Source organism: Trachurus japonicus, chromosome 6, assembly GCF_045865225.1.
Source record: "Trachurus japonicus isolate A0001 chromosome 6, Traja_1.0".
NCBI lineage: Eukaryota > Metazoa > Chordata > Actinopteri > Carangiformes > Carangidae > Trachurus > Trachurus japonicus.
The window spans coordinates 33,098,236-33,113,316 of record NC_140912.1 but is presented as its reverse complement, the minus strand read 5'-3'; the positions used below and the strand labels follow the sequence as shown (position 1 = coordinate 33,113,316).

The 15,081-nt window shown below is 41.4% G+C and overlaps 1 protein-coding gene across 1 annotated transcript in view; it reads left to right on the top strand.

Moving 5' to 3' along the window:
- Window positions 1–3,532: 3,532 nt before the first annotated feature.
- b4galnt3b (beta-1,4-N-acetyl-galactosaminyl transferase 3b) overlaps window positions 3,533–15,081 on the top strand; it is a 51,074-nt gene continuing 39,525 nt past the window's right edge. The window contains exon 1 of the mRNA XM_085780495.1: window positions 3,533–3,674. Within this exon, the coding sequence (XP_085636621.1) occupies window positions 3,548–3,674 (127 nt within the window). The 5' untranslated portion in view covers window positions 3,533–3,547. The remainder of the gene's footprint in view (window positions 3,675–15,081) is intronic.

Below are 15,081 nucleotides of genomic sequence, written 5' to 3'. Positions count from 1 at the left end.
CATTTCTTCAGTTATTTCTTCAGCCTTTTCAGGATTGTTTCAACAATTTCAGCTTTGCTTTAATGGTGTTACACTGCCTTCAGCATTACATGCATTTTCCTCAGGAAAAGCTTTCTCTAGTTCATTTTCTGTGGTTGGATTTTCTGAATAAAGTGTAATTGACAAATTTTTCTTACAAAACATCATGTAGCAGTTTAGTAGTCAAACTATAGTCATTTAAAACATGTAGGCTATTAGTTCATAATAAATATCCCAAACACCTTTACTTATAATCACTGTAGTTTCAAATGTTGGAAATCGGATGTTATCATGTTTCACATTGTCAAGCTTTAGTGTTAAAACTGTTGAGAAGTAGAGTAGGCTTATCTTAAAGTCCCTGAAAAGTGACACTAGATTCATCTTCTGAGTTAATCACATGTCTTATTAACCATCCTCCCAAATGTGAATTCTAGAAAAATTTGTTAAGAAAGGTGAAATTAGGTTTTAAAATCATGACAAAATGAGGCAGTTCTCTCAGCTCTGGAAGCTGGGGGCACATCTGCTACAGGCACCGAAGCCCCGCCCACATGCTGAGCTTCGTCAAGTTTCAACTGTCAATCAAATACAGACCAGCTACGCTAATTTTGTTCTGTCACATCGTACCCGAGCAGCTACGGGTTTGAGCTATACGCATGAGCCTGAGTCTGAGTCCAGCTCTTATCTGAATGTTTCAGATACACACCTAGCAGTGAGGTAAAGTAAATATGCTGACACTACCATGGCTCGGTGGCTAACACTAGCGCGGCTCGGCGGCTAACGCTAGCCCGGTTCGGTGGCTAACACTAGCGCGGCTCGCCCGCTAACGCTAGTGTGACTCGCCTGCTAACGCTAGCCCGGTTCGGTGGCTAATGCTAGCGCGGCTCGCCCGCTAACGCTAGCTCGGTTCGGCGGCTAACGCTAGTGAGCTCGCCGGCTAACGCTAGCCCCGTTCGTCCCGTGCTCACGGCGGCGGCCCTCTTTGTTGTCGCCGTTGTAGCCGTTGCTGTGGCGGTCAGCTGTGGGTCCGACGCTTCAGAGGCTAACCTGGACTGTGACTGTTTTGGCTAAGAGTTTTGCTGCCAGTTGGTCCCATTGATGAAATCTAACAATTGTGGCAGTCTCATTAGTTTGTTTGAATTAAAAGTGAAGCTTCATGTTTCACATACGAGCAGCGCTGCCTCTGGAATCTGTACAAAAAACACCACATTTACATAAATAAATAAATATTTTACAATGAACTGACCAGTCTGCATTACATTTTATTTTACTAAACACAGAGACCACGCTGGTGGACTGGTAGCTCCGGCGGCACTAGCAGCTCCAGCGGCAGTGGCAGCAGACGTTGTGGCATTCTTGAAGTATTTATAATGTTACTGTGTACATGGGAGGAGTTATTAAAGTAAGGACAGCAGTGCGTCATGGTGCCCCCTCTGTAAACCCGCCCATAAAAACCTAGACCACTGAAACAGAGTGAAACGGTTAAACCCTAAAACTCTAAAATTAATTTTAGAATTTTGCATGTTTTTATCAATAAATTTCGAACACTTTTAATATTATATTTTGAAACAAAACTCCAATTTCACTTTACAGGGACTTTAATAGGCTAGCTAATAAAAACCGCACACCGTTAAAGGTCCAGTGCGTAAAATGGGGGGAAAACCGTGACATTCAGTGTTCAGATTCTGTTTTGCAGCACTCACTCACCCCTCCCGTTGGCAAAGTGACGGTGGCCTCCAAGGACATAAAAACTTGTTTATGCTGGGACGACTGGGAGTATTTCAGGAGTATGGAGCGATGAGGTGAAGATCTAAACCATTTTATGATATGTCTGCTGTTTCCTCTTCCATCTTCTTTCCTTCCTCCTCCTTCTTCATTGGTTTATTTATGAACGTGAAACTCTTGAAACGTGCTCTCTGGCTGGCTGGTTTTTCCGCTCCGGCTGCTGTACAAACATGGCGGCGCAAGATGGCGACACTCTCTAAAGCAAGACCCTTGCTAAAAGAAGATGGCTACGAAAACAAATGGTATTTTATAGCAATTATACGGAAAGGTGAAATCCGGCAATCTAATTGGTTGTTAGCCGTGGTATAATGAGCATATACCACGCTACTATTCTAAAACCTCATCACAGCTAGGCTATCACTCCGCCTCAGGCACGTATGACTGGTATGAATGGAAGTTGTTGTCATGTATCCATGACAACGGACTGTTACAGTCCGTAGCAAAAGACAGTTGATGTTTTTACGATGTTAAAAAATGGACTAAAGTAGTTGAATTCACATGTTTAAGGTTAACTTTAATCTCCGGGGAGGGTTAACAATGGTAGAGGGGATTCAGCAGTGACTTTCACTTGAAAAAGCGGAGGAAAAGACGAGATGCAGAGCTAACTTGGAGCTAACCTCTGGAGAGGTGGGACTATTTTTCCCACAGTGAGGCTATGTATTGGATAATATGTATTTCTGGTTAAATAAAACTACATGAAATTGATTGTGTATCCCTCTTTCATATTGCCTTTATTGGTAACCGTTTTATAAAAGCAATATATCATATCACATTGCTTAAATATTACTATATTACTATGGATAGTATAAGATTTTGCCAATAAACTTTGCCAATTACACACTGAAACTTTAAAGGAAAACTGTGTAGGCCTAATTTAAATAAAGGATACATATGACGTGTTTAAAGCGGAAAAAGGAAAACAATGACTTACGGAAGTAACTGTGTACCTACCTACCTACCGTCTACTTGACACAGGTAAATGTGAAGGTAAGAGAAGCGGGTGGGCGCAGCCTGTTTCACTCCTCCCTCTGAAAACACGGAGCGAAGCTGCTGTCAAGGCAACCGCACACAAAATGGCGGGGTTCCGGTGTTGGATTTTCAAAATAAACCTCACATCGACAAACATCTTTGATTGTGACATCGTGTGCAGTATTTTTCCAAACTAAAACGAATATATAACTATATAATTATCGGTGATAGACAGTATACTGCAAAAACGGCAGTCGTAGTAGCACATGTTCGCGCTCGTCAGTGTTTTATTTCCCGCCCATGCTTTTACTTTGAAGGCAGGGCTGTTTCTGTGGGATATTGTGTGTGTGTCTGTCTGTGTGAGCTAAAGTGAAGTTGTGTTGATGGAGGGAGGAGGGAGGGGGAGAGTTAGCGGTGTGATATTTCACTCTTCACGCTGTTGTTTGAACTACTTCACTTCACTTCAGTTCAGACAGACAGGTCAGTGCGCGCTCCGCTTTGCAGGAGGAAACTGCATGAAAACACCGTGGGAACTTTTTATTTTTATTTTGAAGTGAAACAACTACCGGACAACTCTTTCTTTTTCTTTTCTTTTTTTTCTTTTAACTTTTCCCCCGGGATGAGAGCAGCAGTCACTGGGGGCTGCGTGCACCGGGGATACTATCCAGCGCGCCGGTAACTGCGTGCGCACCCACCGGGAGCAGCAGCGGTGGTGTGTGTGTGTGTTTTTTTTGTTGTTTTTTTTTTGCAGACAGACAGGACGGTAGGAAGAAGAAGGATGCTTTTTTTCCCCGTGAAGAAACTGCGGCGCAACGGCAAATACGTGCTTTTCGGTGCGATCCTGCTGGTCGGAGCTGTGGCCGTGTACCATGAGATGGTGGCTGCACGCGCATGGAGCGACCTGAGTGAGTGTTTGTTCTGTATACACCTGATGAAGCGATGCATGCATCATTTGGATTGTGCACGGGATGAGCGTATCATGGGGGAATAAAAGCAGGACAGAGTCATAATAGGATTTTATAGGTAAAAAAAACAAAACAAACTTGCAATCAAGCGCCTGCAGTGACAACTTCCTTACTTTTGTTGACTTGCTTACATGATGTTTGTGTTGTCACAGATCATAATAATCATGGTTCCTCTTAGAAACTTGCAGCTTTCACTTTTTTGTTGACCATAGCTCTAGAAAAAAATAAGAGACCACTTTCACAAATGTTTCTCAAAAGCATCTCTACATGTATGACAGTCATTCTTTTCTTTTCTTTTTTAAATACCAACACAAACACAACTCATTCTACTTAATGAAACACTGATGATATCATCTGGTTTTATAGAAAGATGATAAAAACCACTGCTGGGATTAAACATTGACATTATCCCACAAAAACCGATTTATAAACTCTTCCTGAGTTAAAATTGTTTAGGAATACATATGAACATGTTTTATTTGCATTGTTATTATTCAAGGTCTGAAAAGACTTGATATGTTTTGTTATTTAGACTAGTTTAGTCATTTTCAGCCAATAAAAGCTCTAAATGACAATATTTTTATATCAGTTTTGGGAGAAATGTTGTCGGTAGTTGATAGAATAAAACAAAACACATACCTATAAATAGTAAAACCAGAGAAACTGCTCATTTTGGGAGTGGTCTGTATATTTTTTTAAATTTCTGTCCACCTCCTGTCCAATTTAACACACACAAAAAATCCCCTAGAATAAAATCATGTCATGGCAGCATGACAAAGTGCAGCATCACAAGTGACCACAGTGAATCATCAACCCTCTGACACACAGTCAGCACTGGTTTTTGCTGCAGTTTTATAATAATTTACTGGCTTGTTATGTTATTTAATGCATTATCAGGCACCGTGGGTGTTTTTGTGCGGCCAACTGCATGTGAACAGGAAGCGGGTGAAACAACGCTTCCATTTAAAGCAGTGGTTCTCAAACTTTTTTACACAAAGGGACTCTGAAACTGACACAAATTAGACCACGGACCTATGGGCGAGCCATTTTAACATTTAAAAGCCTGACTGGATATGTGTTGCAGATATCTGTAATTCAGTTTTGGCTCTAGTCAAAAAGAATATTCCCGATATCCGCAACTACAGTACATTCTTCCTATCCATAATTGTTATTTCAGATATCCACAACTATGTTCTTCCTAGGACAAATGGCGTCACTTTTGCCATTCATGTGTATGGGGTTTGTCATTACAGATATCTGCAATTCAGTCGCAGATATCCGCTATGTGAATTACAGATATCTGTGAACTGAATTATGACTAGTACTAATACCAGTTTGAGATATCTACAGTTTGATTCTGATTAGTCATAGTTCCATGTATCTACATGTCCCTTTTCAGATTAAGTTTTGACATAGGCAAAATGAACTGGAATTATGACTAATCAGAATCAAATTGTAGATATCTCAAACTGGAATTGGTACTAGTCGTAATTCAGTTACAGATATCCGTAATTCACATAGCAGATATCCGCAACTGAATTGTAGATATCTGTAATGATAAACCCCATACACATGAACGGCAAAAGTGACGTCATTTGTCCTAGGAAGAACGTAGTTGTGGATATCTGAAATGACTATTGTGGATAGGAAGAATGTAGTTGCGGATATCGGAAATATTCTTTTTGACTAGAGGCAAAACTGAATTACAGATATCTTGAATGAAAAATCCAACTATTCAAAATGTAGTTACGACAAGTCAGAAAGACGTTGTTGATATCTACAATGTTAATTTTGGATAGTCAAACTTAGCTTTTAAATGTTAAATCCCCCGTTGGACAACATTTTGAAACAAACACCAGTTTGAAAACCACTGAGTTAAAGAAACGGAGTGTGTGTTTGAGGTTTAGACAGACAGACAGAGAGAGAGAGAGAGAGAGAGAGGTCATAAGGTCGGATCACAGGTTCACACACTGAGGAGGAAGTCTGAGGAAGTGTCTTGTCTGCTGTTTGCCTCGCTCGCACCTCGGCTCACCGCCATCTGTTGCTGTGTCATCACACCAGGGTGCGATGGATGGAGATGTTAAACAGTAAGAAAACAGTCGAGCTGGTGAGACGCCGTAACCACACACAGACACACAGACACAGACACACACACACTCTGAACAAAGCCTGGCATGTAAACACACGCCTCAGACCTACATTACAGGACTCGCCTATATGTGCACACACATTCCTGGGCTGCAGCCCCTCGTCGTCACATTGGGACTCTCTCTGTCTCTCTGTCTCTCTGTCTCTCTGGTTCTCTGTCTCTCTCTGGGGTGAGGAGGAAAGGAAGACCGAGACGTATAACAGGCAGAGATGGACAGTACTTGACCCCAGTACTTGAGTAAAAAGTAAAGGTACAAGAGTACAAGAGTACAAATACTACTAGTCAAAATTTACTAAGAGTAAGAGTAAGAGTAAAAAAGTACTTGCTTTTAAAGGTACTTAAAGCAGATATCAGTGGAATGTTTTTGTTAATATAAGTCCTAAATAGTCCTATTTTCCGTCAGCAATCACTTACATGAAGTATTTCAGCCTAAACACGAGTCTCTCCGTCACTCTGCTCTGCTGTAACCCGAGGAGAAAATTTTCCTTGTGGGATACAAGTGTTATCCAATGAGGGGAGAGAACGGCATGAAGGGCTGTGTGTGCAGCCAAGGGATGCGCGTGAATGTGGTGACGTAGCACGAGGACCAATTGATGCCTGACAAGGGCGGGGGCTGCTAACTCATGGTGCGTTCAAGGAAACTCGTACTTTGTGTTTTTCCTTCCTGTGAAGTCATACCAGTTCGATCTGGTACGAGTTCACGGGTCGGAAGTTACGAGTGGCCGTTATAGGGAACTTTCACAGACAACAGGACGGTAAAAACACGAGCTACGGGTTACCTGGAACGCTACCAAGTCGTAGTTGTGACTTGAAGCTGTAACTTACGGTTTCAAAAGCCTGCCTTGAACACAGCATTAGCCAAAACGGCCGTGCCGATGATATCTGCTTTAAGTATCCAAAAGTACATGCCTTTAAATTTACTTTAAGTAAAAATAAGAGTAAGAGTAAATTTCTTATTTTTCACATCAATGAATTAGTATTTTTTTTAAAACAAGTAATTTTTTCTAAATGAATTTAAGGAGCTTTTAACTCTTGCAGATACTGGTCCATTTACCTAATATAACATCGAATTGGTAGGAATTAAAAAGTTTGTGTGTCATTTGTAACAAAAAAAACGATTAAAATAGACTTAAACATTTGGTAAAGATGACAATTAATTCCCCTGGGGAATATAATTGGTCCTTTATTAATAGAGCATTGTGATTATTTAGACTATGAATGTGTAAAATCAAATATAGTGTTGTGAAATTAATAAATGCATAATAATCGTGATAATCGTAATACCGTGATTATTTCTCTGACAATAATCGTACCAAGAAAATCTATAATCGTGACATCCCTAGTCGACATTTTACTCGAGTAAGAGTAAAAAAGTACTTGCTTTTAAAGGTACTTAAGTATCCAAAAGTACATGCCTTTAAATTTACTTTAAGTAAAAATAAGAGTAAGAGTAAATTTCTTATTTTTCACATCAATGAATTACTGGAATTTTTTCTAAATGAATGTAAGGAGCTTTTAACTCTTGTTTGTGAGAATGAACTCTTTGAAAGCAGCTGCACTGATGTGCTGCTTTTAGGGGTTAGGGTTTCCTTCACAGACAAACACAGCTTGTGTCCAATAGGATTTTAGAAAAAGACCTGAAAGTAACCAGTACTTTTCAGCCTTCCTAGAAATTAACTTGGAAATGTATTCAAGTAAGAGATGGTAATAAGTACCAAAGAAATCTAATACTCAAGTAAAGTACAAATCCTCTGGATATGTACTTAAGAACAGTACTCAAGTAAATTTACTCTGTTACTGTCCACCGCTGGTAACAGGAGACAGGCAGGAGGAAGTGTTGGGCACGAGGAGGAAGATATCACTATGTCGCCATTGTGTGCGGTTGTCATGGCGACGGAGGGTGTGAGTAAAGAGTGTGAGTGTCGAAAACTGACATCAGGAGGGTGGAAGTTGATGCAGTTGATGCAGTGGCCGACATGACATGAATCTTTTAACATACCGAGCCTGTGATTGGTTCTTGGCAAATGTGGATTGGCAAGACGGACGAAAGCAAAAACATTTCCCAAGAATGTTTTCGTTCTTGTCGGAGGTTCAAAGACGATCAGATACCGTCGTAGTTCTGATCATAACCGGACAGCGTCTGGGAAACCAAAAGTAGGAAATGCTGGGCCAGTCGACCATTAGTAATAATACCAAAATAACGATCAAGACAAAACTATATATTTATCGAAAATGGACCCATTAACAAGTGGGTAACGATCCATCCACATTACATGAGACTCTTTTAAAACCAAAAGTACCGTAAACTCCTCGGGAGCTTGTTTGTATCAAAAGGGATCGTCTCTGGGGATCAATAAAGTTGTTCTTTTTTGGTTAAACAGTATCTGCAACAGTTTTAGTGACGTTTTGGCGTGTTGTTGAGACTGCTTGATGAAAAACTGTCCCTGAAGGCAACGCGCATCAGCGGTTTTGCATGAATTTCCCTCTAAAACAACTCTGTGTGGTAACGTTGTGTTATTATCTCATAGTGTGGTGAATGTGCAGCTCACAACTTGTCCACCAGAGCGTTGTGGAGTTGTTGGATTGTGTATTTGATGAGTTTGATGAGGGAAACCAAAGAAATCGCATAATGAGCCTCCGTTCGTAGCGTAGCTCTGAGCAGCTCACGGCTCTGCTCCGCCGTTCTAAAAAACAGCTTGCACCGACAATTGACCTATGGCTACGCCCCGCCCCCTCCACTCACTCGGACATTCGGTGACAGTTGCTATGGCAACAGCTGTCAAAGTAGAGACAGAAAGATTAAATATCATGTTGAAGTCACCAAAACTTCACTTAGCTTTACTGCTATGGCTGCCGTTTGCCGCGAAACGCCGATAGCGACGGGCTAATTTCTGTTAGCCTGTCTATGGAGTTTTACATTATACATTAGCATTAAGCTATCGGACTTTATGCTTAGTTGTGATGCTGGCTAACATCTAAACATCTCTGACAATATGTTGCCTCAAATACGTTGTTGACTTAACTTAGAACAGATGTAGACATCCTTGTTAAGTTTATCCACTTTTAGTTGGTGTTGTGGTCTACTGCATAACTTTATCCAGAGCAGACACTTCTCTCGGTTGAGATGTGGCTTGGGAAAAGGTAAAAAAAAAAATCCACCCCATCGCCCAGCCTCTCGGGATACCTAGTGTCAGAGTTGCATGTACCCCATGCACACCGTTTGACCATTTTAAACTTAAAATGTCAAGAAAAAACATATAAAAACGAATGAAAACTGACTAACTGCAATGCATTTCAATGGACGTGGAAGCAGAGAATGTCCGAGTGTATGGGCTAGCTATGCGCACTGTGATTGGCTCATCGCGTTTGGGGGCGTGGCTTAGCCATAGGTCAATTAAAGGTAACAAACCTACTACTATGACTATAGGGATTATGGCAATGGGCCAATTTGCCACAATATTGAACTATCCCTTTAACTAAAAAGCTCCATGTATTGATTTTTTTGCCGGCTTGGTTGTAAACAAATGCACATGGAGAATAGGAGCGTTAGCAACACAGCAGATTTCTCCTTTAAGGCTTCAGGCTGGTTGCTGTGGGTCTTGGAGCGACGGCCGAGGCTTGTTTTTCCCACATGTAGGTCACACTGGCACTGAAGATCACAGATAACGTATGTAGTACTGAGTTAATGAGTGTCCCAGGGCAGAAATGGCTTCCTGTGTGTGTGTGTGTCTGTGTGTGTGGGCTTTTCCTTTAGCACCGGGCACCTCCCTCGCCCACACATGGTGAAATAAATAAATAAATACATAATCTCTGAGTGGAGGAGGAGAAGTCGACTGTTCAGCAGACAGACGGTGCTTTGGGAAACAAAGTCTGCTGCTGCCAGCTTACTTCCTGTCTGTAGGCTACTGTAGCTTTTACACAACGGCTGTGATTGCGTGGTAAAGTGTGTTGATAAAACCCACAACAACAGAAACCAAACCTGCATGTGGCCCAACAAACACGTCCGTTTTTTTTAGTTAGTCCGTCGGTGTCATGAAAGTCTAGTCTGCAGCTTATCTATCAACCGTCTCATCATCGTTAACTGGAGCGTTTCAGTCCTGAGTGAGTCGGTGAGTCGGTGAATTTCACAAGACGAAACACGTCAGCGGGAACAACAACAATAAATGTTAGTTAGTTAGTTAGTTAGTTAGTTAGTTACAGGGTTCCTACGCAAGTATGGAAAAGTATGGAATTTGATTTTATACATTTCCAGGTCTGTAAAAGTATGGAAAATGGAAACTATTGTATAGAAATATATTTATTTTATTTTAGTTATCTTGGTTTGGTCTTATCTGAAGTTATGTGGTTTAATTTTGTGTGCGCTATTGTATCTAGCTACAATCTCCTGGAAATTATTTGGTTGCATAATGGCATACCCATTCAGAATAATGAAAACAACTGATAAATTGCATGATTTTTTTTATATTAAGCACGTCTGTTTACTTAAATATCACAAATTATTTGATCTTTTTTTACCGAGAAGTCTGGAAATTATAGGGTCTGGAAAAAGTGTGGAATTTGGAAATTTCAAATGTGTAGGAAGGAACCCTTTAGTTAGTTAGTTAGTTAGTTTCATTTATTGTCCACGATGTGGAAATTTGTCTTTGGTCTCATAAAAAACAACAAGCAGGACAACAACAACAACAACACAACAACACTCACACACAGACATCTTCAGGGCAAAAAGCAGGACAGCAGGGGCAGTTACATTAAAAACGCATCAACGGGACATGGTGGTCAATGCCCCAATTGACCCTTAACTCCTAACTCCTCCCACAAACTAGCTATTGTCCAATCCTACGTTAGCAACTGTAACTATGGGCCTGGCAAGCTTTCCGCAGTGAGTCATTACGTTTGCTTTTGTGGACACATTTTGAGACTAGGACGAAAAACATTTGTTTGTAGAGAAGGATGTTGTTGCTGCTACTACGGCGGCGGCGGCGGCGGCAGCAGCAGGAATATAGAGATGTTCAGATACCAGCTGACTTTTTTTTCGACTTGAGCAAGTGTAAATATGGGGAAAACCATATGTTCACCTCCGAAATGACAGCTGTACTTTTACCGCGTTTACCTGGGCTTTTAGGCGAGGGATCCTCCAGGCAGGGACTGCTTTCACTGACTGATACAGCGGTGGGAGAAAACAAAACAGCAGCCAAAGCTGTATGTGGTTCACAATCGCCCAAAAACTTGCAGTTTGACAACCAGTGAGATAGTGTTGTCACGATACCAACATTTTGGTACCGGTATCGGTACCAACATGTTTTTCGATACTTTTCGATACTTTTCGGTACTTTTCCAAATAAAAAGAGAACACAAAAAATGTCATTATTGACTTTATTTTAATAGAAAATCTTAGAACTATAACATATGCATCAGTACTGAACTCTTCCTAAATTAAATCATTAGTGGTCTGTTTAAAAATGATTATCAACTGCGTTATTTGATGTCTGAAAACACTGCATCATTTTTTGTTATTTTGACCAGTTGTAATTTTTGGGAGAAATTGTTCTCAGTAGTTTATAGAATGAAACACAAACGTTCATTTTACACAAACACACACCTATTGTTTCCCATATGCAGCGCCACAGAATCAAGACCAAGCCCCCCCCCCACCCCCCCATCAACGCAATATCGCTCCGTTAATTCATCTCTGCGTAGCGCTGCTTCGCTGTGTTCACTCACTCACAGAGAGAGAGAGAGAGACAGAGAGAGCATGCCCGTGGTGATCCGCGGTAAAAACGAAACTTATTAACGAGTCTGTGGCGGCCGTCTCTCTCGCGCGCGGCGCACACACACAGATACGCACACACACACACACACACACACAGTCACACATAAACACAGGCACATGGACAGGTGGCGCTGTAACGGTAATAAAAAAAAGCACCTTGCTTCGTTTGTGACTCGCTCACTCACTAGCCTCGGCTCAAATTACAATGCGGCGACTTTACGCGGCGACGTCACCGCTGCCGGCGGCGTAAAATGAAAGTACCGGTCCCATCTAAGCGCAGTATGGTACCGTTTTAAATGTGTCAGTACCCCGGTACCACTCTAGTACCGGTATACCGAACAACCCTACAGTGAGATGACCTAAGTCTTGGTGGGTTGATAGACGGTAAAATGACCGGTCCTTACTGCTGCTCTGTACATTGTCCAGTCGTGTCGTTGAACAGATGTTTTATCCTCCTGCGCGAGTCACACGTCACTGAAAACTCTGAATGATCTTTGTGACTTCTTCTCTCTATTATCTCAGAACAGTTTAAATCCAGACATTTTCTGATATTTCCTTTGAAATCGATACCAAATACTGCCAGGAGCATGGCTGGGAGTGAAAGCTTGCCTGGCGTAGCAACAGTAACCAAGGGGGGCGGGGCTTACGCGAAGGGTCAGTTGCATTAGGAATAAAGGAATTAAAAAAAATATTACGATTTGCCCTTGGTACTTTGTAATGTCGTCTACCAGAGGGAAGAAGTTCAAACTCCCTATTGAGAGGATGAGAGGGATCGTTTGCTATTTTGACATCTTTTTTCCTAAGCACTTCCTCCTCGTACATATACAACTTAATGGTTTCTGTCTCGTCCCTATGTGATTTTTGAGGCTACTGTAGGTTTACTATTCTCTGCAGCTTGCTTCTTCCTATTATGTTTAGATTACTGTAGCTACCACATTGCCATGGTAAAAGTTAAGTTAAATACAAAAAGAAAAGGAAGTGTGGTGAACAGAGTGAAGGAGAACAGGCAGCAGCAGGATCGGGTCTCGGTAGGAAGAGGAAGATAAACACTCTGCTGCTTTTCTTAACCTCCACTCTAGAATTACTAGTGTTGCCAAAATGGTCCACTACGTCTCCAGGGCGTGTGTGTGTGTGTGTGTGTGTGTGTGTGTTTGGAGATCTCCACCCTGGTGATAATGACAGAGTCGCTGTAACCCCGGCGCTGCATTCACTGACACCACAGGCTCGTAAAGAAAAAACAACCCACTCGTCGGCTGTGTTTTAAAAACCCTACACACACACACACACACACACACACACACACACACACCCCTCTAATTTTAGAGATGACGACACGGCACGAAGGGCTGAAGGGAGGGAGATACCGTTACCAGCCAGCCAGCAGCTGGTTGAAGGCTTTAAAGGGATAGTTCAACATTTTTGGCCCAAATTGTGCCCATTGCCATAATCCCTATAGTCATAGCAGTAGGTTCGTTATACCTTTTTAATTGTCGGTGCAAGCTGTTTTTAGAACGGCAGAGCAGAGCCGCGAGCTGCTCAGAGCTACGCTACAGAGGAGGCTCATTATGGGATTTCTTAGTTGGTTTCCCTCATCAAACTCATCAAATACACAATCCAACAACTCTACAACGCTCTGGTGGACAAGTTGTGAGCTGCACATTCACCACGCTATGAGATAATAACAGACGTTATGAGACAGAGTTGTTTTAGAGGGAAATTCATGCAAAACCGCTGATGCGCGTTGCCTTCAGGGACAGTTTTTCAGCAAACAGACTCTGTATTTACCTCAACAACACGGCAAAATGTCACTAAAACTGTTGCAGATACTGTTTAACCAAAAAAGAACAACTTTATTGATTCCCAGAGATACAAACAAGCTCCCGAGGAGTTTACTTTTGGTTTTAAAAGAGTCTCATAATGTGGATGAATCGTTACCCACTTGTTAATGGGTCCATTTTCGATAGATATATGGTTTTGTCTCTATAGTTATTTTGTTATTATTATTTAGTGGTCAGCTCGCCCAGCATTTCCTACTTTCGGTTTCCCGTACGCTGTCCGGCGGGTCATGGGAATAACACCGCCCGATCGCCTTGTTTGATCAGAACTACGACGGTATCTGATCGTCTTTGAAACCTCCGACTTTCATTCTTGATGAATGAAAACATTCTTGACAAATGTTTTCGCTTTCGTTGTGTTATTATCTCATAGCGTGGTGAACGTGCAGGTCACAACTTGTCCACCAGAGCCTTGTGGAGTTGTTGGATTGTGTATTTGATGAGTTTGATGAGGGAAACCAAGAAATCCCATAATGAGCCTCCATAGCGTAGCTCTGAGCAGCTCACGGCTCTGCTCCACCGTTCTAAAAATAGCTTGCACCGACAATTAAAGGTAACAAACCTACTGCTATGACTATAGGGATTATGGCAACGGGCCAATTTGCCGAAATGTTGAACTATCCCTTTTAAGTTACTACATCCAGTTGTTGTCCTAATACCAGGAACACTTTAGAAATAAATGGACAAAAGCATCTTGTGGTGTAACAAAGGCTGGAAACCACCCGCCCCGTTAGTTAGAGCCGTTTACACCATGTGCTTCCTCTGGTTCCTGCAGAAAAAGCTCTCGCTGCCAAACTCCAAATCCAAACTGGGTCTCTTAGTCCAGCGGTTCTCAACTAGTCTCACTCTGGGCTCCACATTGTCCCATGGTCATTAAGTCGCGACCCACTTTTATAGAATTCAAACCAAGAATTGTTTTTTTTTAAGCCTTTAAAAACTCATTTTGCTCTTTATTGAGCAAAGTGCATTTCAGAGCACATGAATGAAACTGAGGAGTTACCATGACAACTGCATGTATGGAAGTGAATAAAAAAACATAAAACTGCACAAAATGGAGACCAACAAAACGATATATTTGACTTCTAATGCATCTCTGCATTCAGAGCATATTCACAAAAGTGAATAAATATCAAATTGCACAAAATAAAGACCCACAAAACAAAACAAGATTCACTGCATTCAGGCCACATTAATAAGAAACTGATATCTTTGCATTCAGAGCAAATGGAGCAAATAATAAGAAACTGAGGAGGAGCATTACAACTGCATGTGTTCATGTGATGCGTGCCTTTCAATATAAGTTATTTTTCAAAATAAAAGACATGTCCAACATCAGATGTAGCGTAGCTCTGAGCAGCTCGCCGCTCCGCTCCTCCGTTCTAAAAATAGCTTGCACCGACAAATAAAGGTAACGAACCTACTGCTATGACTATAGCGATTATGGCAATGGGCCAATTTGCCAAAATGTTGAACTATCCCTTTAAAAGGCATTGAATTCATTAATCTAAAAACAAGGCCTTAATTGGCATTAAAATGTCTTAAATCAATTTTTCAAACGTCTTAAAAATGTTAACTCTTGGTAAGTGGTATTTT